This window comes from Medicago truncatula, chromosome 8, assembly GCF_003473485.1.
Source record: "Medicago truncatula cultivar Jemalong A17 chromosome 8, MtrunA17r5.0-ANR, whole genome shotgun sequence".
NCBI lineage: Eukaryota > Viridiplantae > Streptophyta > Magnoliopsida > Fabales > Fabaceae > Medicago > Medicago truncatula.
In genome coordinates, this window is record NC_053049.1 from 41,137,154 (window position 1) to 41,161,288 (window position 24,135).

General features: G+C 34.5%; 3 protein-coding genes and 1 pseudogene across 3 annotated transcripts; 3 read left to right on the forward strand and 1 right to left on the reverse strand.

Annotated features, from left to right (window-relative positions):
- Positions 1-93: 93 nt before the first annotated feature.
- On the forward strand, positions 94-3,998 carry LOC11432152 (putative receptor-like protein kinase At3g47110). The gene is made up of 3 exons (XM_003629954.3): positions 94-2,198; positions 2,339-2,939; positions 3,439-3,998. The coding sequence occupies exons 1-3, from the start codon at positions 105-107 to the stop codon at positions 3,813-3,815; spliced, it is 3,072 nt and encodes a 1,023-aa protein (XP_003630002.3). The 5' UTR covers positions 94-104; the 3' UTR covers positions 3,816-3,998.
- Positions 3,999-7,570: 3,572 nt separating this feature from the next.
- Positions 7,571-11,413, forward strand: LOC11432153 (putative receptor-like protein kinase At3g47110; annotated as a pseudogene).
- Positions 11,414-12,930: 1,517 nt separating this feature from the next.
- On the reverse strand, positions 12,931-18,515 carry LOC11426036 (subtilisin-like protease SBT2.2). The gene is made up of 10 exons (XM_003629957.4): positions 18,077-18,515; positions 17,589-17,748; positions 17,083-17,480; positions 16,909-17,004; positions 16,175-16,247; positions 15,384-15,666; positions 14,616-14,947; positions 14,250-14,520; positions 13,813-14,094; positions 12,931-13,681 (listed from the first exon to the last, which is right to left on the reverse strand). Exons 1-10 carry the CDS (start codon positions 18,322-18,324, stop codon positions 13,269-13,271), a joined length of 2,556 nt encoding a protein of 851 aa, XP_003630005.1. The 5' UTR covers positions 18,325-18,515; the 3' UTR covers positions 12,931-13,268.
- Positions 18,516-20,154: 1,639 nt separating this feature from the next.
- On the forward strand, positions 20,155-24,135 carry LOC11439927 (gamma-soluble NSF attachment protein). The gene is made up of 9 exons (XM_003629958.4): positions 20,155-20,342; positions 20,517-20,584; positions 20,715-20,799; positions 21,114-21,272; positions 21,404-21,541; positions 21,820-21,898; positions 23,270-23,349; positions 23,584-23,713; positions 23,931-24,135. The coding sequence occupies exons 1-9, from the start codon at positions 20,296-20,298 to the stop codon at positions 24,033-24,035; spliced, it is 891 nt and encodes a 296-aa protein (XP_003630006.2). The 5' UTR covers positions 20,155-20,295; the 3' UTR covers positions 24,036-24,135.

Below are 24,135 nucleotides of genomic sequence, written 5' to 3' on the forward strand. Positions count from 1 at the left end.
TACATGCATGAAAATGACATATGTGACATGACTGATGTAAGAGAGGAGTGGATCCAAACTATAAATACACATCTTGTTGCATAACATAATTATCATAAACCTGCATGCAAACAAAGCAAACCAAAGAAGCAAACATGGCTTTGTTCTCTCATTTACTTCTTCATTTTGCCTTATTAATGATCTTTATCCATTTCAACAACCTTTTAGTTGGTGTATCATCAACCACTCTAAGCATTACCACAGACAAAGAAGCCTTAATCTTATTAAAATCTCAGTTAAGCAATAATAACACTTCTCCTCCCCCATTATCCTCTTGGATCCATAATTCATCTCCTTGCAATTGGACTGGTGTCCTATGTGACAAGCATAACCAAAGAGTGACTAGCTTGGACCTTTCAGGCTTCGGACTCTCAGGTAACTTAAGCCCTTATATAGGTAACATGTCCTCTCTTCAGTCCCTTCAATTGCAGGATAACCAGTTCACAGGATTCATTCCTGAGCAAATTACCAATCTCTATAATTTGAGAGTTCTAAATATGAGTTCCAACAGATTTGAAGGAATCATGTTTCCTTCAAATCTTACCAATTTAGATGAGCTTCAAATTCTTGATTTGTCATCAAACAAGATTGTAAGCAGAATTCCTGAACACATCAGCAGCTTGAAAATGCTGCAGGTCTTAAAACTTGGAAAGAATAGCTTCTATGGTACAATTCCACAATCTCTAGGAAATATTTCTACTCTAAAAAATATTAGTTTTGGCACAAACTCTCTTAGTGGCTGGATTCCTAGTGACTTAGGTAGGTTACATAATTTAATTGAGCTTGATCTCACTCTTAATAATCTTACTGGAACTGTTCCACCTGTTATATATAATTTGTCTTCCCTTGTTAACTTGGCCTTAGCTGCAAATTCCTTCTGGGGTGAGATTCCTTATGATGTTGGTCATTTACTTCCAAAACTACTAGTTTTCAATTTTTGTTTCAATAAGTTCACAGGTAGGATTCCAGGGTCTTTACATAACCTAACAAACATTAGGGTTATTCGTATGGCCTCTAACCATTTGGAAGGAATAGTTCCACCTGGTTTAGGAAATCTCCCATTTCTTCACATGTATAATATTGGCTATAACAGGATAGTCACCACAGGAGTCAATGGTCTGGATTTCATTACTTCATTGACAAACAGTACTCACTTGAACTTTCTCGCAATTGATGGAAACATGCTCAAAGGTGTTATTCCTGAAACCATTGGAAATCTCTCCAAGGAACTCTCAATATTATACATGGGAGAGAATCGTTTCAATGGAAGTATACCTTCGTCTATTTCTCGTCTTAGTGGCTTGAAGTTGTTAAACTTGAGCTACAATTCAATTAGTGGAGATATTCCAAAGGAGTTAGGTCAGTTAGACGAACTACAAGGGCTGTATCTGGATGGAAATAAGATATCAGGAGATATTCCAAACTCTCTTGGTAATCTTATAAAGTTAAACAAGATTGATTTGTCAAGAAATGAACTTGTAGGTAGAATACCAGTTAGTTTTGGTAATTTTCAAAACCTGCTCTACATGGACTTATCTAGCAATAAGCTCAATGGAAGCATACCTGTGGAAATCCTCAATATACCAACTTTGAGCAATGTATTAAACTTATCAAAGAACTTGTTGAGTGGACCAATACCTGAAGTTGGGCAATTGACAACCATTTCCACCATTGACTTTTCCAACAACCAATTGTATGGAAACATCCCCAGCTCATTCAGCAACTGTTTGAGCTTGGAGAAAATGTTTTTGTCCCAGAATATGCTTTCAGGTTACATTCCAAAAGCTCTTGGAGATGTGAAAGGCTTGGAAACTTTGGACTTGTCCTCCAACCTACTCTCAGGACCCATTCCTATTGAGCTTCAAAATTTGCATGTCCTTCAACTTTTAAACATCTCTTACAATGATTTAGAAGGAGAGATTCCTAGTGGTGGAGTTTTTCAAAATGTCTCTAATGTCCACTTAGAAGGCAACAAAAAACTATGCTTGCATTTTGCATGTGTGCCTCAAGTTCATAAAAGATCAAGTGTTAGATTTTATATCATCATAGCTATTGTGGTAACATTGGTACTATGTCTCACAATTGGTTTGCTACTATACATGAAGTATACAAAGGTGAAGGTGACAGAAACATCAACATTTGGACAGCTAAAGCCACAGGTATTACTAAAATATCTCATTTATTGATAACTTGACCAATTGATTAATAATGAATACAGACTCTATTTATACATACTAGTCCATACAAAAAAGAAGATAATAAGGATAACTAACTTGATTAACATTATCTTAAATAACAGGCTCCAACGGTCTCTTACGATGAGCTTCGCTTGGCAACTGAAGAGTTCAGCCAAGAAAATTTAATAGGAATTGGGAGTTTTGGAAAAGTGTATAAAGGCCATTTACGTCAGGGAAATAGTACTGTTGCAGTGAAAGTGCTTGATACTTCAAGAACAGGTTTTTTAAAGAGTTTCTTTGCAGAGTGTGAGGCTATGAAGAATTCAAGGCATAGAAATCTGGTTAAGCTAATCACATCATGCTCTAGTGTTGATTTTAGAAACAATGATTTTCTGGCTTTGGTGTATGAGTATTTAAGTAAAGGGAGCTTGGAAGATTGGATTAAAGGGAGGAGAAATCATGCAAATGGAAATGGTTTGAATCTTATGGAGAGACTGAATATAGTTATTGATGTTGCTCTTGCATTAGATTACCTGCACAATGATAGTGAAACTCCTATTGTGCACTGTGATCTAAAGCCAAGTAATATTCTCCTGGATGAAGATATGACTGCAAAGGTTGGAGACTTTGGTTTGGCTAGGTTGCTGATTCAAAAATCAACTAGTCAAGTTTCCATCAGCTCTACTCATGTTCTTAGAGGTTCAATTGGTTACATACCTCCAGGTTAGTACCTTGATAACTTCCTCTTTTCAAGAATGTTTTAACTCCTTCAAAGTATAGATTCTTAATGCAAATGAGTGTGTGTTTGGTTTTGCGGTGCCAAAAATTTATTTTGAATTGATTATGTAAAATCAATTCTAGCGAAAAGTGATTTACATGTAAATTTATTTATGTTTGGATACATTCATGTGTGTTGAACAATAAGTTTGAGGCTGACACTTAATTGTAGAGGCAAAAACTACACTTTCTATCTTCAAGTTGGAATAAATTTTGTAGGCAAAATCAACTATACTTGAAAGCATCCAAACATGTCAATATCAATTATACACCGCTAAAATCAAATTTGTCTCCTCCAAAATGGAACCAAACATGCACTCAGAATTCTATTCCTTCTTTATGAACCTTTTAGTAAACATTCTAAAACATTGAATATTTGATATTCTTACTTCTCTTATGCTTTAGTTTGTTTAACAATAATGTACTTTTTTTCTTCCCAATGTAGAGTATGGATGGGGAGAGAAACCTTCAGCAGCAGGGGATGTATATAGTTTTGGGATAGTGTTGCTTGAACTTTTCTGTGGGAAAAGTCCACAAGATGATTGCTTCACTGGAGGCCAGGGCATAACAAAGTGGGTACAATCAGCATTCAAAAACAAGACTGCACAAGTCATTGACCCTCAGCTGCTATCTCTCATTTTTCATGATGATTCTGCTAGAGACTCTGATTTACAACTTCGTTGTGTGGATGCAATTATGGGAGTTGGACTGTCCTGCACTGCTGACAATCCAGATGAACGAATTGGCATAAGAGTTGCGGTTCGCCAACTAATAGCTGCTAGCCAACTAAAATCTTCTAGGGACTCTTCTGAAAAAATCTGATATTAAGAGTCCTGCTAGTCCTACTCTTATTAAGAGTCCTACTAAAAGCTATTGGATATAAATAATGCAAGAGTTCAAATTTTAAGGTCAGGGGTTGAAATATAGGCAAATAATGTATAATAGACCAAATAAATAACCTTGACATTATTTATATATGGTAAATATTGATATGCATTTCTACCACACTAGGCGACTTCTGATAATTTTGATGCTTTATTCAAATTTAGAATAAAAATAAAAATGTCTTTATTAATCATTTGAATAACATTCCTTACTGCAAGGTCATTAATAATTCATTAGCAAAAGAAACAAAGAAATCAGAGCAATAATATTGAAACTGCTACTTTTCTTACAAAACTATTTAAACTACTGTATGATATAATAGATCACAAATAAGATTTTAACAAGTGCAGTTTAGAAAAATGTCCCTTATCAACTGAGTTTAGCTCACGGGAGCTATTGTTGACAATGGTGAATCACTCAATTTCCTGATAGCAACTCTAGCATTCCTTCAAATTTGCACAATTTGCTAAAAGCTAAAAGTAAAGGACTTCATCATCACCAACTATCAATGGTGCTCCACTCCAATATTCTTCATGCTTATCCTGCATTGCATCAAATGGTTCAACTTATTACAATCCCCATTGAGCAAAGACAAGAAATATTATCTCGGAACCACTTAGTTTAGGATTGTTATCTTTAAAAGAAGCTATTATTTTCTAAAGACCTTCCAAGTTAATTCGAAACCTAGAAATTCCACCTTCGAAATCCCTTTTAACTTGGAGATTGATGCACGTTAATTTAAGAGAGATATAGAGGCTGTCCATTAGCCAAAATCTTGTATCTTTCAAAGTCATGTACACATTCGCCTTCAGATGAGATAAAGGGAAAGACAAGTGTCTTTCACATACAAGATACACAATTTTCTTTCTAAATCAAACATAGGAGAAGAAATGCATAGGGAAAATTCTCAAATCAATCTAAATTTCCCAAATGAAATAAAAGACTATATTATTAAGGTTTTTGATTTTTAAAAACTTGTATATTTGTACAAAGTGTGATAAATATTGTATATGACTATACATTATATTCAAAACGTTACCTTTTTTTTTCCATTTCAAATGAACAGTACTACAAAAAGTATTAGTAATTTAGTTTTTATTTTTTTTTTCACTGTTCAGAATTGAATCCAGAATCTCATGCTACGTTTCCTTTAACTTAAAAAAAAAAAAAAAAAAACTACTGACTTTATTGGTAAAAAGGAAAATTTAGAAAAAAATACCATAAATAAATAGACGCCTTAACTCATTAATTCTCTCTTTTAAAGTCATGTAGACTTTAGCCTTGAGATGAGAATGTTCAAAGACAATGAAGAAAATCTCAAAATTTCTCTCCTTTCTCCACGTAATTAATCTAATCTAAAAAATCTTTATTGAAAAAAACCTTTTCACGGATATCAATCGCCCTTTTAAACAAATCATTAAATCTCTTATTTATAATCCGTTAAGCTATCCTTGACCCTAATTAAACCCTAATTTTAATCTCAAAATTTCCCTCCTTTCTCCACACAATTAATCTAAAAAATCTTTATTTAAAAAAAGCCTTTGCAGGGATTCGAATCCGAGTCTTAATGGCTTCTTCTCAACAATTTCACCACTAAGCCACTGACAATTTTCTCTTACTTATAAATCTTAATTTGCCTCGCAAAATTAAACCTAATTTTAACCTAATTCTCTCACCTAATTTCCCTCCACACTTTTGCATTTAATGTCAAATATTTACTTTCTAAAATATTATGTTATGTTACAGTGCCAAGGACGATGTCATGGAAATATATGTTATGGTACAGTACCAACGTATATGCTTTTTAATATTTTAATCTTCAACTAAACTATTTTGTTACTTATTATTGTCAAATATTACTTTCGATATGACCCGTGCTAACGCACGGGTCAATGGTCTAGTTATATTCAAAACGTTTCCTTTTTTTCCATTTCAAATGAACAGTACTACAAAAAGTATTAGTAATTAGTTTTGATTTTTTTTTCACTGTTCAGAATTGAATCCATCATCTCAAGCTACGTTTCCTTTAACTTAAAAAAAAAAAAAAAACTATTGACTTTATCAGTAAAAAGGAAAATTTAGAGGAAAAAAATACCATAAATAAAAAGACGCTTAACTCATTAATTCTGTCATTTAAAGTCATGTAGACTTTAGTCTTTAGATGAGAATGTTCAAAGACAATGAAGAAAACTAGAGATCAAGGGAAATACAAGTGTCTTTCACATACAAGATAGACAATTACCTTTCTAAAGCAAACATAAAAGAAATGCATACGGAAAATACTCAAATAAATCAAAATTTCTCTAAAAATAAAAATAAAAGACTTTATCATTAAGGTTTATGATAATAAAACTTGTATTTATAGAAAGTGTGAGAAAGTTGTTAAGTGTGATAAAAATTGATATATAAAAACTTATAAAGGAGGTATTTAAGTTATTTAATTATAATAAGTTGATGTTTTAAGTTTTTTTGGTATCACTCATGTCCTTAAGTTATTTAATTGTAATAAATTAGTTTTTAAGTATTTTGCATAAGACTTGGGTCCAAATTATTACGGTTAAATAACTTAAATGACATAATTGATATTGAAAAACTTAAAGGACCAACTTGTTATAATTAATTAACTTAAAGGACTTAAGTGGTGCGAAAAAAACTTAATTGATTAATTTATTACTATTAAATGACCTCTAATATAATTTAGCTGTTATATATATATATATAGTCAGGATCTGTTGACACCAGGTGTCAACGAATTCATTGACACCAAATCACAACCGTCAATTTTTTTAATCAAAAGCTAATAATTATTTTTTAAATTCACTCAAGGTGCATATCTTTATTATTGATCGCAATGTATTATTCTTTTTAGTTAACACAAAAACTCAATTTGATTGATAAAAAAAAAAAAAATCAATTTGAAAACACCATCACATCATGATGCTCCTTCTTTGCTTCCTGAAAATTTGATGTTCTCCAACGCATCCACCTTTTGGTTAGTACCCCATATATGGATTGCAAATTTCATGAGATCAATCCCAATTAGAGGAAACTAGTGAAACTAGGGTATTTTAGATGAGTTTTCAACGATTGAAAGGATTTTAGGTGTGGAAATTGAGGGTTTGAAATTGAAACAGGTGAGAAGAAACATTATTTTATAGAATCTGATTTTGAATTTTAGAATATAGTTTGAATTGATCACATAGAAAACCCTTTAAATTGAGAAGAAATGATTTCATGAACTTTGGTGTGTTGATGGCAGATTGAGTATAAAAGATGAGTTGCAATCAGATGGGTTACGGGGGAGAATATCACACGAATTAATTTAACTAATAATTACAGACCATTGGATCAAACAAAATAAGTGGTTGAGATTTGGTGTCAATAAATCCGTTAAATCCTTTAAGGTGAATTTCTCTAATCATTAAACTACTTGACAAAAAAGACAACCCCATATTTCTTTTTAGTTAATAAACAATAATAACCACATTTTAAGTTTGAACACAAACTCTTCCCAATTAAGTCTTTCTTTATGTCGTGTAAAAAGAAAAGGCACGTTCATTTTAGTGTTGCATAACCACTGAGACTGGGTCAAACTGAGATACATGCATGAAAATGACATATGTGACATGACTGATGTAAGAGAGGAGTGGATCCAAACTATAAATACACATCTTGTTGCATAACATAATTATCATAAACCTGCATGCAAACAAAGCAAACCAAAGAAGCAAACATGGCTTTGTTCTCTCATTTACTTCTTCATTTTGCCTTATTAATGATCTTTATCCATTTCAACAACCTTTTAGTTGGTGTATCATCAACCACTCTAAGCATTACCACAGACAAAGAAGCCTTAATCTTATTAAAATCTCAGTTAAGCAATAATAACACTTCTCCTCCCCCATTATCCTCTTGGATCCATAATTCATCTCCTTGCAATTGGACTGGTGTCCTATGTGACAAGCATAACCAAAGAGTGACTAGCTTGGACCTTTCAGGCTTCGGACTCTCAGGTAACTTAAGCCCTTATATAGGTAACATGTCCTCTCTTCAGTCCCTTCAATTGCAGGATAACCAGTTCACAGGATTCATTCCTGAGCAAATTACCAATCTCTATAATTTGAGAGTTCTAAATATGAGTTCCAACAGATTTGAAGGAATCATGTTTCCTTCAAATCTTACCAATTTAGATGAGCTTCAAATTCTTGATTTGTCATCAAACAAGATTGTAAGCAGAATTCCTGAACACATCAGCAGCTTGAAAATGCTGCAGGTCTTAAAACTTGGAAAGAATAGCTTCTATGGTACAATTCCACAATCTCTAGGAAATATTTCTACTCTAAAAAATATTAGTTTTGGCACCAACTCTTAGTGGCTGGATTCCTAATGACTTAGGTAGGTTACATAATTTAATTGAGCTTGATCTCATTCTTAACAATCTTACTGGAACTGTTCCACCAGTTATTTACAATTTGTCTTCCCTTGTTAACTTGCCTTTAGCTTCAAACTCCTTTTCGGGTGAGATTCCTTATGATGTTGGTCATAAACTTCCAAAGCTATTAGTGTTCAATTTTTGTTTCAATAAGTTCACAGGTAGAATTCCAGGATCTTTGCATAACCTAACAAACATTAGGGTTATCCGTATGGCCTCTAACCATTTGGAAGGAACAGTTCCACCTGGTTTAGGAAATCTCCCATTTCTTCACATGTATAATATTGGCTATAACAGGATAGTCAATGCAGGAGTCAATGGTTTGGATTTCATTACTTCATTGACAAACAGTACTCACTTGAACTTTCTCGCAATTGATGGAAACATGGTCGAAGGTGTTATTTCTGAAACCATTGGAAATCTCTCCAAGGAACTCTCAATATTATACATGGGAGAGAATCGTTTCAATGGAAGTATACCGCTGTCCATTGGTCGTCTTAGTGGCTTGAAGTTGTTAAACTTGCAATACAATTCATTCAGTGGTGAGATTCCAAATGAGTTAGGCCAATTAGAGGAGCTACAAGAGCTATATCTGGATGGAAATAAGATAACAGGAGCTATTCCAAACTCTCTTGGTAATCTCATAAACTTAAACAAGATTGATTTGTCAAGAAATTTACTTGTTGGTAGAATACCAATAAGTTTTGGTAATTTTCAAAACCTGCTCTACATGGATTTATCTAGCAACAAACTCAATGGAAGCATACCTGCGGAAATCCTCAACCTACCAACTTTGAGCAATGTTTTAAACTTATCTATGAACTTGTTGAGTGGACCAATACCTCAAGTTGGGAAATTGACTACCATTGCCTCCATTGACTTTTCCAACAACCAATTGTATGGCAGCATTCCAAGCTCATTCAGCAGTTGTTTGAGCTTGGAGAAATTGTTTTTGGCAAGGAATATGCTTTCAGGTTCCATTCCAAAAGCTCTTGGAGAAGTGAGAGCTTTGGAAACTTTGGACTTGTCCTCCAACCTACTCACGGGACCAATTCCTATTGAACTTCAAAGTTTGCAAGTCCTTCGGCTTTTAAACCTCTCTTACAATGATCTAGAAGGAGACATTCCTAGTGGTGGAGTTTTCCAAAATCTCTCTAATGTCCACTTAGAAGGCAATAAAAAACTATGCTTGCAGTTTTCATGTGTGCCTCAAGTCCATAGGAGATCACATGTCAGACTTTATATCATCATAGCTATTGTGGTAACGTTGGTACTATGTCTCGCAATTGGTTTGCTACTATACATGAAGTATTCAAAGGTGAAGGTAACAGCAACATCAGCATCTGGACAGATACATCGACAGGTATTACTAAAATATCTCATTTATTGATAACTTGATCAATTGATTAATTATGAATACAAGGACTCTATTTACACATGAGTCCATATGATAATGAAGAAGATAATGAGAATACCTAACTTAACTAACATTATCTCTAATAACAGGGTCCAATGGTCTCTTACGACGAGCTTCGTTTGGCGACTGAGGAGTTCAGCCAAGAAAATTTAATAGGAATTGGGAGTTTTGGATCAGTGTATAAAGGCCATTTAAGTCAGGGAAATAGTACTACTGCAGTGAAAGTGCTTGATACTCTAAGAACAGGTTCTTTAAAGAGTTTCTTTGCAGAGTGTGAGGCCATGAAAAATTCAAGGCATAGAAATCTGGTTAAGCTAATCACATCATGCTCTAGTGTTGACTTTAGAAACAATGATTTTCTGGCTTTGGTGTATGAGTATTTAAGTAATGGGAGTTTGGAAGATTGGATTAAGGGGAGGAAAAATCATGCAAATGGAAACGGTTTGAATCTTATGGAGAGACTGAATATAGCTATTGATGTTGCTCTTGCATTAGATTACCTGCACAATGATAGTGAAACTCCTATTGCGCACTGTGATCTAAAGCCAAGCAACATTCTCCTGGATGAAGATATGACTGCAAAGGTTGGAGACTTTGGTTTGGCTAGGTTGCTGATTCAAAGATCAACTAATCAAGTTTCCATCAGCTCCACTCATGTCCTTAGAGGTTCAATTGGGTACATACCACCAGGTTAGTACCCCCCCCCCCTTTTTTTTTAGGTTAGTACCTTGACAATTTTCTCTTTTCAAGAATGGTTTAACTCATTCAAGTATAAATTTAATATGACAAAAAGTGAATTAAATGTAAGTGATTTATTTATGTTTGGATAAATTCATTTGAAAGTGAGTTGAACAATAAGTTCTAGGCTAACAGTCAATTGTAGTTGAAAGCATCCAAACATATCAAAATCAATTATAAATCGGAACATCGCTGGAATCAATTTCCTCTCCTCCAAAATTGAACCAAACAAGCACAGACTTTTATTCCAAACATATCAAAATCAATTATATTTAATATTCTTACTTCTCTCCTGCTTTGTTTGTTTAACAATAATTTACTCTTTTTTTTTTCCCAATGTAGAGTATGGATGGGGAGAGAAACCTTCAGCAGCAGGGGACGTATATAGTTTTGGGATAGTGTTGCTTGAACTTTTTTCTGGGAAAAGTCCCCAAGATGATTGCTTCACTGGAGGCCTGGGCATAACAAAATGGGTGCAGTCAGCATTCAAAAACAAGACTGTTCAGGTCATCGACCCTCAGCTTCTATCCCTCATTTCCCATGATGATTCTGCTACAGACTCCAATCTACAACTTCATTGTGTGGATGCAATTATGGGAGTTGGAATGTCCTGCACTGCTGACAATCCAGATGAGCGCATTGGCATAAGAGTTGCGGTTCGCCAACTTAAAGCTGCTAGGGACTCTCTTCTGAAAAAAATCTGATATTAAGAGTCCTGCTAATCCTACTCTTATTATGTGTCCTACTAAAAGCTATTTGATAAATAATGCAAGAGTTGAAATTTGAGGTCAGGGGTTGAAGTATAGGCAAATAATGCATAATAGACCAAATAAATAATCTTGTTATTATATATGGTTAGCCGTGTTTCATACAATAAAGGCGGTTTCTGAGATTTTGGGTGCTTTGTGCAAATTTAGAAGAAATACGTCTTATTAATAATTTGAATAACATTCTCTTGCCATTTTTACTGCAAAGTCATTAATAATAATAGATCACATATACGATTTTAACAATTGCAATTTAGAAAAACTTCTAACAGAGGAATCAGTAACTAAGATGGGTGTAGATACTCTCAGCATAAGCTTATACTTGTTGTAGTCAACCCTACTTATTCTACAGACAATATTATCTAACATATACTTTAACCATTGTTGAAATTTCTGAAATATTAGAACTTCCATAGATATGGAGTATAATGTTTCAGAAGTGACTTACTTGAATCAACAATTGAATCATCTTACCACTCATGAAGGAACTTCAACTAAAGCAATGTGATTGCATAAGAAGCATTCCTTAAAGGCATATAGAACTTGTTATTGACAATAAAATGTCAAGTGTGTCACCATTATATGTCTTTCATTTTGGATTTCTTGTTCCTGATTAGGGTTAATTATCTAGTAAAAGAAAGTTTCAGTGTATTTTTGTTAGGCACCAGTAGAGATAAAGAATGGAAAACTCGTGAAGTTTCTTCAACAGAATGACTTTTTTATAAGCCAGCTCTGCAACAGATTAACTATGCCAACTAATTCAACCAAGTCCTAGACTCAAAATTGATTTATGCGGACATTGATGAATTGGAACATTTTCATAGACAAGGTTCCCTGAGTCTATGTTATCATACACTGAGTATGAATTGCGATTACTACTAGAATAATCAAAAATAGGCTATTCAAAATGAATACAGGTTGAAAATTGTGTTTGACGATAAAGCTCTATGTTTAGCTCAAGATGGTGGATACCTGTGAGCAAGAGAAGCAAGAAAACACAGGATGGTTCAGGCAGATGCTGCACAAGCACAAGTGGCGATGACGGTGGAGGAAGTGCCATGACACCAAAAGTGAAATCTTGTGGCTTTGGTAGTGGTGGAGCAAAAAGTGAAGACAAACAGCGATGTATTGTTCCTCGATTGGTTCCATGGAGGGAAGAAATACGTCTGAATCCGGCAGAGTTGCGTTTGTCAACACATAAGCGTCAGGCGTGCCTTACACGGCTGTCTCGAATTGAGTTCTTTGTACCATGTAGAGAGCTCTAGAGTAGGATTACCATGGCGAGAATCAAAGCACTAATCTAAATGTTCAAAAATATTGACAATGGAAATTGATTTGAATTAAAGCATTAAAGAAAGACATGGTCATAGGCGATGGTCTGGTGTTTCCAGCGACTACTTGCACAACAAAAATACAAGTTTTTATAGCCGACAAAATGCCATGTCTATTATGAGTAATTGAGAAGCATATTATATTGTTATTCTTAATTGTCAATAGCCGTTGAAAAAAATAAGACTTTTATAGAAAAAAAATACATAACAGCCGTTGAAAACAGTAAGACTTTCATAGAAAAAATACATAATAGTATTGATTGGTTGTGTGAAGAGTATACATCTATATAAGCATGTACATGCTCATGCTAATGATTTAATGCTATATAGAATATTCTATAGTTTCGCTATAAATATCAATTAAAAGAAATAGAAAGCAAAATATTATTATTCAATCTAAATATTCTCCCTCTTTATCCAATTTCTTCATAATCCTCTTGTTTAATCACCTCTAAAAAACCACATTACACAATACAGAATTCAAAAGATTATCACTGATGACATTTAGTGTCCCAGTCAACATAACAAGAGTTGGATATAGCCCAAGTGTGTACCGAAACAATTATTCGCAATGGAATCCATCTCAACTATTTCTATTCGGTACACATACATGCTTTTTCACCCTCGCCGGTTGTGTAGCATTAAGGTGTATTTAACAAATTTGTAATTATAACTTGCTAATTTTCATTAACCATGCTAATTATCTCACTGTGAGATTTTAACGATAACAGACACAGGAATGTTGACTACATGACCTTGATTACCAAACAATCCAATCCTTCCAAAGCTGGCAGTTGAGCTGTTGCTGGTTGCATTGAAGATCACAGATAAGACTTGTCTCTCTCCATTGGCAAGAGAGAAGCGGGTTGGAGATACTTTTACTGAAACCCCGTATGGAGAACTCCAACCAACACTATAAGTTTCATTTTCAGCAATGTTTTGTAATGTTCTCTGAACTACTCTAGATTGGTTCAACCTTGCTATTGTGATTGAGGGCAAGTTTAGATCAGAGCCATATCCAATAGAGTTAAAATTCAAACAATTCTGACCCGTGTAGTCTAGAACTGTAGAAGCTGAACCATTGATACCACATAAGAAAGACATGTAATCATCATAACCTACCAAAAAAAATGAAATTTACACAATTAAAATCTAACCTATACTGCAACCATTGTTGAAATATCTGAAATATTAGAATTTACATAGACATTATAAATATAATGATTCAGAAGTTCATTAAGTGACTTACTTGAATCAAAAAGCAACCCTGGATTTAATGCTGAAGTTGCATTCACAAAACCACTCCCCATGTCAAAGGGAGTTGCTGGAGATTGGTTTAGCTCTGGTGAGGGATATGACCGCTGAGCCATTATTGGCTTCCCACTGTTGTCATACAGAGACGCTGTGGTGGAAAGCGCAGATCCAATGGCAGCAGGACTGAAATTGGGAAACTTTTGCTTGATTAGTGCAGCAAGACCAGCAACATGAGGTGCAGCCATGCTTGTCCCAGACATCATTGCAAAATTTTCACCTGTTGGTTGAAAATACGGATCAGGTACTCACATTTCACTATACAGACATGCACAATAAATTTAAATTCATATTTCATATTCACATTTCACTTGATTTTATTGCTAGCGCTTCTCTTTGCTATATAGTAAAAGTTTGTTTTATGTATTTACAAACCTAGAAATTCATCTGAATCAGTGGCAACCGAACTCCAAGCAGCCCATATTAAACTTCCAGGAGCGACCAGATTGGGTTTCAAAATGTCAGCTTCATGAGGAAGACTGTCCTCTGGATCTGGGCCTCTGGCAGAGTAATACATAACACTTGGGGCAACATTACTATAGCTCGCTGTAAGTCCACCATTAATGCTGGCAACAGCCCCAAGTTTAACAATTTTTTCTGAAGTACCGTCTTTTTCTAGTGAAGAATTGTAGTATTCTAGTAATATCTGTCCAGTTGAAAACAACATTACATAATGAGAACTGCAAATATATGTATACTGTACAGTAAAATAAAAACCAACATGAAAAATGGACGGTGCACCTTGGAATCATTTGCAAATGGAATTATTATGCTGGGAATTTTCATTGGAACTGGGTTAAGCTGAAAACCATTCACAGAAGGATTCATGGGAAAAACAACACCAGCAGCACTCAGATTCTTGGCTGTTTCTAAGGCCTGGTTGATACTGGAGAGACCAAGCACAAATCTCATTGAATAGCTGCACATTAAAAGGTTTCCCTGGACCAAATCTTTATTGAATTTACTTGCATCTTGACACTCACCAACATACATATCGTCAGCAATTGTAGTATCATCATTCAAAGCATGATGTGCATGAATCAATTTGTACATTGTGTTCTCAGGTGTACCAGCTGGGTAAGAAATAAAAGAACAAATATTTAATAACAACGGCGATGTAGCAAAAATTATTTGCATAGATTAACAATTGACTCATTTCATCATTCATGGATGAACTTCAACATTGTAATAAGAGGCTGTTATAGGCAACCAGAACTGATATCTAATATATGTGTCAATTTTAGATCTTGGATTTCTTGTTCTAGTTCGTAGGATCATCAAATAGTGAAAGAAACTAGTGTATTTTCAACTAACAAAACAGAAGTAACAATAGTATACAAACATATTCAGTCTTTTACACATGCAGCGCAAGCACTGCAAATAGTCTTGACGATGAGAGAAATCCAAGGAAGGAATTCAATCATTAAAACATAATACTCAACTTCTTTGGAGATTTAGTCTGAATAAAGTCATGTATAGCTAACCAGGATTAGAGAAACAGAATTTTACGTGCAAGCCCAACTCCAAGTATAGTCACATTATTTCCAAGAAATAGTGAGTTGCTATAAACTCGATCGTGAGAGGTGGCACCAATTGTAAAGATCCATGGACTGAAGGAGGACATGCTCATAGGAGAAGGTCCAGTATTTCCAGCAGCTTGCACTACAAAAATACCAGCTTTTGTAGCTGACAACAATGCCATGTCTATTGGATTGAAGAAAGTTGCAATATCAGGAGGACGCCTATTTGGAGTGATTGACAAGCATATTATATCAACTCTATCTTGAGCTGCCTGTAAAAAATCAAGTTAATCATAATATTAAGCCTTAACAGAATTATAAAATTGTGGATGCAATTAGTAAATAGATTTTGAAGAGACCACATGGGAGCAAATTATCAATACTGAACGGTTACGGTAACTCTTTGATTCATGACTGTGCATACCTTGATAAAAAATTTAAAATAAATAAATAGACACACAAATAAAAAAAAAGAAAATAAAATACAATAGGATTGGTAACTGTTTTAAGTTAAGATTCCCAAGAATGTCTACAAAACATGTTCGTCGCTGAATCATAAGTATATGAACCCAAAAAAAATAAACAGATTCTTCGAAAATGGATCAAATAGGTTAACCACGAAATCACATTAACACATACTTGAGGAAGGAGGACACGACTTGAATATGAACGTTGTAAGAAAAATTGTGTGAATGATTGGCTACAAATAAATTTATCATGTATTGCTGACACATAAATGGCATAAAGAGCAATGAGTCGCTTGTCTGTCTTTATATGTACCTGGTCAATGGCTGCAACAACATCAGCCGCAAATCCTCCAAAATCCTTGTATAAGGCCTTATAAACAGCAATGCTGCGAAAGATTGAAACTGAATGCATTCATAAATTTAAAATAAAAAAAAATAAAAATCCAATCATGCTTGCATGAAACGATTAGAGCTCTACGATAAAACAGATACAGCATTTCTTTTTTACAGGCCTTCTTCTTTTTCTTGAATAAAAAATACGCAGATTCTATAATCTTCTATCATCTTTCAAATGCCAATAAGCAAATAATTTGTTAAGGTATAAAATAACGTAAATTGCTGCCAAAAAGCTTACTAGAGATATATTCTGAGCAGATGAAACATTCAGAAAAGCACTGAAAAGGATGATCGAGATCAGGGCAGAAAAAAATACTTAATAGGGGTAAAATAATTTCTTTTCACCTTTTGTAAATCACATTACCATTCTTTTTACACTTGACAGACCTTAAAGGTTATAAAGCACCTCGAATTTATGATCATTAAATTACACTGACATATTAATGCTTGGAACCAAGAATCCTGCCAAGTACCAGTACAAATAAGTATTTAAAGTTTTAACATTTTAAACGGCAATGATATGGTGCAAGCAACCTTCATTCAGTCAAGTGCTTTTCTACAGAGCAAAAGATCTCAACTTTTTTTTATTGCCCCATAAACAGATTATAATAGTGGCAGAAGAATTTTTTAATAAAGTTAAAGAATAGTTACTGCGAACGAGGAGCCATCCCACTAGCATTTCCAAAATGATGCCCGGCAACAACCACTGGAATTCCATGGTTTCCAGCTGCAATAGAAGCTATGTTCCTGTTTATTACAGATACATCAGAATGGACTATTTGATTGACACAAATAAAATAATGGAGCAAGAGCAAAAATACTCACGTGCCATGTCCATCACCATCAAAGGGAGAAGCACTATCCTCAGTTGAGTCAAACATTCCTCTGGTTATAGCAGATGCTGCAAAATGACGGGCTCCAACAAGCTTCCTATTGCAGGAACCGGATGGAAAATCCGGAGTAACCTCACAGGTGCCAGAAAACCGAGCAGGAGCATTGAATGGATGTTCGGATTTATCATCAGCAAAACTAGGGTGTGTATGATCAATGCCAGTGTCAACAAATGCAATAGTGATTCCTTCTCCAGCAGTTTCAAACCCACCTGATTGAAACCAAGCTCCCTGTGGCAGACCTAAGAACTGTGGAGTGTGTGTTGTTGCAGATCTTACAGAAAAATCCAAAACCACATTGGACACTTCTCTTCTCCTTGATAGCTTCTCTGCCTTTTATAAGTGATTTCAAAATTAAGCAGTTTATCAAATTACATATTTCGTTTACGGTGTAAGAACAGAATTATGATTTTGAAAAATGAAAAGCAATATCATACAAACCTGCTGTTGATTAACAACCACGGCAAATCCATTGATCAAGTAATGATAGCTATAGAGTTTCAGATACTTATCCCCTTTAAACACCTTCCTCAACAACGAATCATGAACTTGTGCAATGTTAAAACCATGTCTCTTATCTGTCTTTGTAACATTTCGATGTCTGAAAAACGCCAAACATTCATTTTCCCAAATAAACTCACAAGTCAAGAAATTAGGAAATATTTTAGAATGTTAAACAATATAATGATAATTTTTTCAAACAATTTTTGTCCATGAATTATTTAGATGATACCTGCTAAAAAATCATTTTAACAAATACTTACTGGTTGCCATCATAGCACAGATATAACTTTCAAAAGAAGCCTAAACTTCAATGAAGAAGAACTAGAAAGCTAAAAAAAAGCATCCTCCAAATACGGAAATGTAATAATACAATTTCTAAATGCAACTTAAACACTTTCTAAACCTTCAAAACAAAGGAGTGCTACCTTGGTTTGTCAAGTCTAGTTCTCCCAGAAGAACCGCGTCGGAAGTGGTTATAAACTCTACTCAACTCACCCTGATAATGAGAAGTAAGGGCTTGTTTGAGAGTAACAATGTACACAGCAGTAGTTGCATCAACTTGACAAGAAGAAGGTATTAGAAGCATCCCGAAGAAACACAACAGTACCACTAAATGTACACAATATGTGTTCTTCTCCATTTGAGTTTTGGAATGCAAAGCTCCACCAAACATGATCAAGAAACTTACAACAACAACAAATCTTCAGTAGCATGCATAGTTAGTCTATCCTCAAGTGTAAAGACTTGATCTTTGAAAAAACCAATGAGTTTTGGTTTTGCAGTCTCTTCTGGACCACTAGCCTGAAGTGGAAGTGCAAAGTGGTGGCAACCTAGCATTGATGAACAAAAATAGCAAGGTTTGTTAGTATTAATAGCTCAAGTATATGTCCCTAAAATAACATGTAATAATTGAGTTGGTTATTAATATATAGTTTCCTTATCATACTTTATTGTATTTCTATACATATATAGAATAGTGGAAATGGAATATTCCTATGCAAATATAAATATAATTAATCTTTTGAGTATATTTATAGTGAAGCAATTGGTGGGCACTTAAAAAACCGATGAGGATGATATCTTTGAGCATTGTCCATTATACATATTGCCTTGAATTTTCAAATATTTAAGGCATCACCTATTGCTTGTGCTCTCAAAGAAAGTGGATACATTGTGGCAACAGCAATAGTGCATGCTAGTTAGTGCCTTTGAGCACATGTCATAGTGATAGCGCGCGCACTACCTTGTGTAGTACAAAAGTTAGTTCCTTTTTTTTATGAAAAAAATTAACATGAGCAAATGGTACGCAGTAGAACAGTCTCTAAATTCAATAAAAACTTTTTGTTTACTTAATAAACACTTGTTGGCAGCTTATAGAACAAGTTCTGAGATTTGGCGTGAGTTTTTGGAGTCACTATAGGGTTTGCTTCTGTTGCTGCAGGCTGATGCCCGAAGAGGAATGCGTCACAGAGATTAATTTTTAGCTGTTTTTTGTTTCTTTTCTTTTTGTTAGCTTCTTTTCTAAAAACGAAAGTGTTTATCATGAGAAGCACTTATGTATAAAAATGTTATTTTCATAGCGAAATATAATATAAAGTAAACTTGTTGTCATAAATCCAAAATAGAAGCCGATGTAAATCATCGTATTCAAGCTAAGTGGTTGAAATGGAGAAGAGTCTCAGGTGTTTTGTGTGATAAGTAAGTACCACTTAAGTTGAAAGGGAAGTTATGTCAGACAACAGTCAGACCGTCGATGCTGTATGGTACGGAGTGTTGGGCAGTTAAGAGCCAACACGAGAATCAAGTAAGTGTGGCGGAGATGAGGATGTTGCGCTGGATGAGTGGTAAAACTAGACGAGATAGGATTAGGAATGACACCATTCGGAAGAGAGTGAGGGTAGAAAAGTTGGTAGAAAATAGACTTAGATGGTTTGGGCATGTAGAGAGGACCCATAGATGCCGTCGTAAGAAGAGTAGATCAAATGGAGGAGAGTCGGGTCAAAATAGGTAGATGAAGACCTAGGAAAATTATAAGAGAAACCATTAGAAAGGATTTAGAGGTCAATGAGTTGGATCCAAATACTTTGGAAGATAGAACACTGACGTAATTTGATCCATGCAGCCGACCCCACTTAATGGGATAAAACTTGGTTGTTGTTGTTGTGTTGTAGAGAGAAAAAATTACCTCCCCTAAACAAAAGTTACCTAAAAATATAATTCTTATAAATATTTAAAATTTTGTTTTTAATTCCTACAAAATAAAATCACACTTTGTAGTCTAATGACATTTTTCTTTGCATTTTTGGGACAAAAATGTTGATGTAAAATTTGTACAAGCACTAAAAAAATGCTGATGGAATTATTTTTATTGCAAAGAGGGTCATTTGATGGAATATTTTAATGACTAAAAAATGTGATTTTATTAGATATGAAATTGAATATTTATAGGACCATTTCCTTTTTTTTTACTAATGGCACCCATTTAATTTTCTTATTTACTTAATTAACCCAAACAAAATCTGCATCTGAATCTAAATTAAATTAACCATGGTCCATGATCGCCATTTTCATTTGCAGCAACAATATTCACCTTAGCTAACGTAGCGTAGTCTTAAGTTAACAACAGATGCAGAAGTGATCATTGATGGCAAGTTCTGATCCCCAAAATTTGATAAGCAAGGCTGATAACTTGTAATTTTCTCTCTTTTCCCTTTCCTTTATCATTCATGTATTCCACCTCTCTCAACATGATTAAAAATTGTTGTAGCCTTTATCATTCATGCATTCATCTAAACTTGTAATTGCTTAATTTTTTTTCCACTTAATTGTTAATTATATTTACTCCTAGTTTCCATATGGCTTCAGAACAACGCTTAGTTTCACAAGGTGGAATGCAGATTGGAGAAATGCTACTGTCCTCTACGAGCAAGCCGGTATATATGCATTTCTAAATCATTCATTGTATACGCAAATAAATACTTTTGTATCAAAATCAAAGTTGCAAATGAAAACAAACATGTGTTTGGATAATAAATCTACCAATCTCTTGTTACTATATTGTAGCAAGTGGATTTAAAATTGCCAAAGACTACGAGAGAGCAAAATCGGCATATGAGAAAGCTTCACAGGGACAAGAGATGCTTTCTTCGTATCCTTAACTACGTATTATTCTATTTATCAGAATCAACGAATTAATGATCATTATGTTAAAACCATGTTGCCTATGTTAAAACCAATGTTTTACAAACAGAACCGGATGATTCAACTAGATGAATCGTGAACTGGTACAATTGACGAAGGTTATTTCAGATATTTTTAGTATAGTTTCGTCTTGGCTCAAGCGGTTTATAGCCGACTGCCGTTGAACCATGACTTGGAGGTTTTGCCGGTTCAATGTCCGGTTCGCTTTTAAAGCATTAGTGAAAAATGTTTCTCTTGATTTGTCCTTGACAAGTAAACAAGACCTTGGGAAGCAGCTAAGAACATAGAATCTGCCGCGGCGATGTCAAAGGAACTGAGAAACTGGAGTGAAGTCAGAGATTTGTATCGAAGAGCGTCTGAATTGTACATTGAATGTGGGAGATCTCAACCTGCATCAGATGCTCTTGCGAAGGGTGCCCGGTAGCTAAACATATTGTTTAAATTAAAGAAATGATTTTATATGTTGGATCTTGAAAAATGAGAGTCCACTGGGAATTCAATAATAAAACTTTTTTCTCTCTCTCATAATACCTTTTGCCTTCCCTATACAGTGCTTTGGAAGATTCCCTGCCTGAAGAAGCTATTAAGCTATACACTGATGCTTGTACAATACTTGAAGAGGATGGAGGAGATCAAATGGCCTTTGATCTGTATCGTGCTTCTGCTAGTGTTTATATAAAACATGACAAGTGAGTCCTGGAAAAAAAAATGTGAATGTACATTTCTATGGAATGTACAGTATGAAGAATTTATATGCATGCTTCTCTTTTATGTGAAACAGCATAAGTTCATAACAGTTGAATGCTGAAAAATATAACATAAAATAGATAAATTTTAAAATTCCCCTGTTGTTATTAGGCAAGAATTGCTGCTTTTGGAATAGAATTGGTTTATTGCACAAATACTGATACACATTTCATTTGCTCTAATGCAAATTATAATACCTGAAATTTTCCTTAATACACAGGTATACAGATGCTGCATCTTTCCTGCTCAGATTAGGCGTAGCAGCTGACAAGTGTAATGCTCCTAATAGCCAGACCAAGGTTTGGAGTTATTTTAACTTTTCATTCTTCATTTTAATCATCTCCTAAACTAAAGATTCCTCTTTGGTCTATTTTCAATGCTTTGGAGAAATATGCTGATGCAATACTAGGTGGAATAAATCATCAATTTAATCCCTAAACTATCATTCTTTTCTTCAATTTAGTCCCTAAACTATATAAAATAAGTAGTCTCTGAGCTATATGAAATCTGTTAAATTATATACTTTAGCGACTACATATTATACTTACATATTCTAGGGACTAAATTGAAGAGGGAGTGATAATTTGAAGATTAAATTGATGGTTTATTCATCGTAGGTATGAATGAACATAAGTAGTATAGGTAGCTAATCGAATATATATGATGGCTGCGGTAAAGAATTTGTTTTGGTTTTCCCTGTTTAGAGATTTACTTTTGAATTAGCTATTTGCAGAGGCACTTGTTCCTGCATAATTAAGATCCACAATATATATATATATATATATATATATATATATATATACACACTGAATAGCAGTTTGCAGCAAGGTTTTAAATAACGGCCGCGGTAACGGTCACGCTAAGGTTGTTGCGATCTCGGCTGTTATGGATACTGTGTTACATATTGCGGTCGTTGCGGTGTGAATTAATTAAAACGTTGCACAATTACCCTCACCACTCACCTCACTTTATTATTTCCATTCAAACTTCTTTTCCATTGTCACAATACTGAAGCAAGCAACCACAAATTCATAAACACCAATAATCTCATCTCTAAAGTCTGAACTCTCTCAGAACCATATTCACACAGACACTCGACTCGAAGTTCCTATTTTTTTTTTTCTCTTTAAAATCTCATTTCATCTATGTTACACACTTGCACAACAACACCAAAATTAAGAGAGTGAGTGGAGGAGGAGAGATCTGGGAATTGAAGGAGTAATGAAGCTATAAATAAAGAGGATGTGATGACCAAGATCTGGAAACTGTGTTCTGTTTTCGCAGCTATAACGATCGGTCGCGGCTGTAACGGCGTTACGTAACGGCGATTTCATGTGATTTTTCTTCCCACCGTTTAAAACAGGCAAAAACGGTTTTGCCTCTTGCCCATACCGTTTTTTAAAGGCCGTTAACACGGTAACGCCCCGTTTTTTAAAACCTTGAACTTTGCAGTGATTCCTATGATGTATGGTGATTTATATATTATATTTTAAAGTTTGAAAAAAGCTGGCATTTGTTTAATTAGTGAAAATATATTGCATTAAATATTCCAATCTTGCAATTTGAGGAAATGTTTTGGTTTCCACTTCCCTTGTTTGAGTTAATGTGCAGGCACTTCAGGGTATTTTATTATGCTAAAAAATCTCACTCACTGAACTGTTCACATGCAGGCATACCTTAGTGCAATTATTGTCTACCTTTATGGTCAAGACTTTAAGCAAGCAGAGAAGTGTTACAATGATTGCTCGCAGTAAGTTTATCGAATGCCTCATTTTTCTTGTGCCATTATGTGGCTTCATACTCAACCTCATACAGCATTTTCTGTTGTCTACACTTGTTCTTGCTGTTCTCTTTATTACAATATAAATTTTCTGTTGATCTCAATCTTTTATTCTGTTTTATTTTTCGAAGATTGATTGAATGTTACTCTTTAATTATTGGGACCGAATAATTAATTGGCATAAATGTTTTGTGATCTCTCTAGGATTGATGGTTTTCTTAGAAGTGACCACGGTCGTTGCGCCAGCAAGCTTCTCGGTGCATTCAAGGACGGAGATATTGAAGAGATCAAACGTATCACTCAATCCAGCATTATTTCAAATCTTGATCATGTGGCAAGTGAATTAGTTTATATAATATGCCTGAGTTCTTGAAAGCTAAATTGAGTATACTTAACTGTGTCACCATATATTCTATTATTTATGAACAATGATTGTACAATTCAACACCAGCAACGAGAATCTTAATTATGGAAAATGATTATCACTTGCTTTAAAATGACTATTATTATTTTCGTTGATGTGGACTAAACTATTAGCAAAACCTCTGCAGATAATTAGGCTTGCAAGAAAATTGCCTACGGGAGATGTGAATGCATTGAAGGCTGACACTACCAAAGAGGAAGAGGAACCACTAGACGAGAATGATCTTACTTGATCTTCAATATTCTTAAGCTTCTTTAATACCTTGTCCCACAACCCTCTTTTTCTTTCTACTTATCTCTCTATTTATAGGAAAGCAAAGATTGGAAACCCCA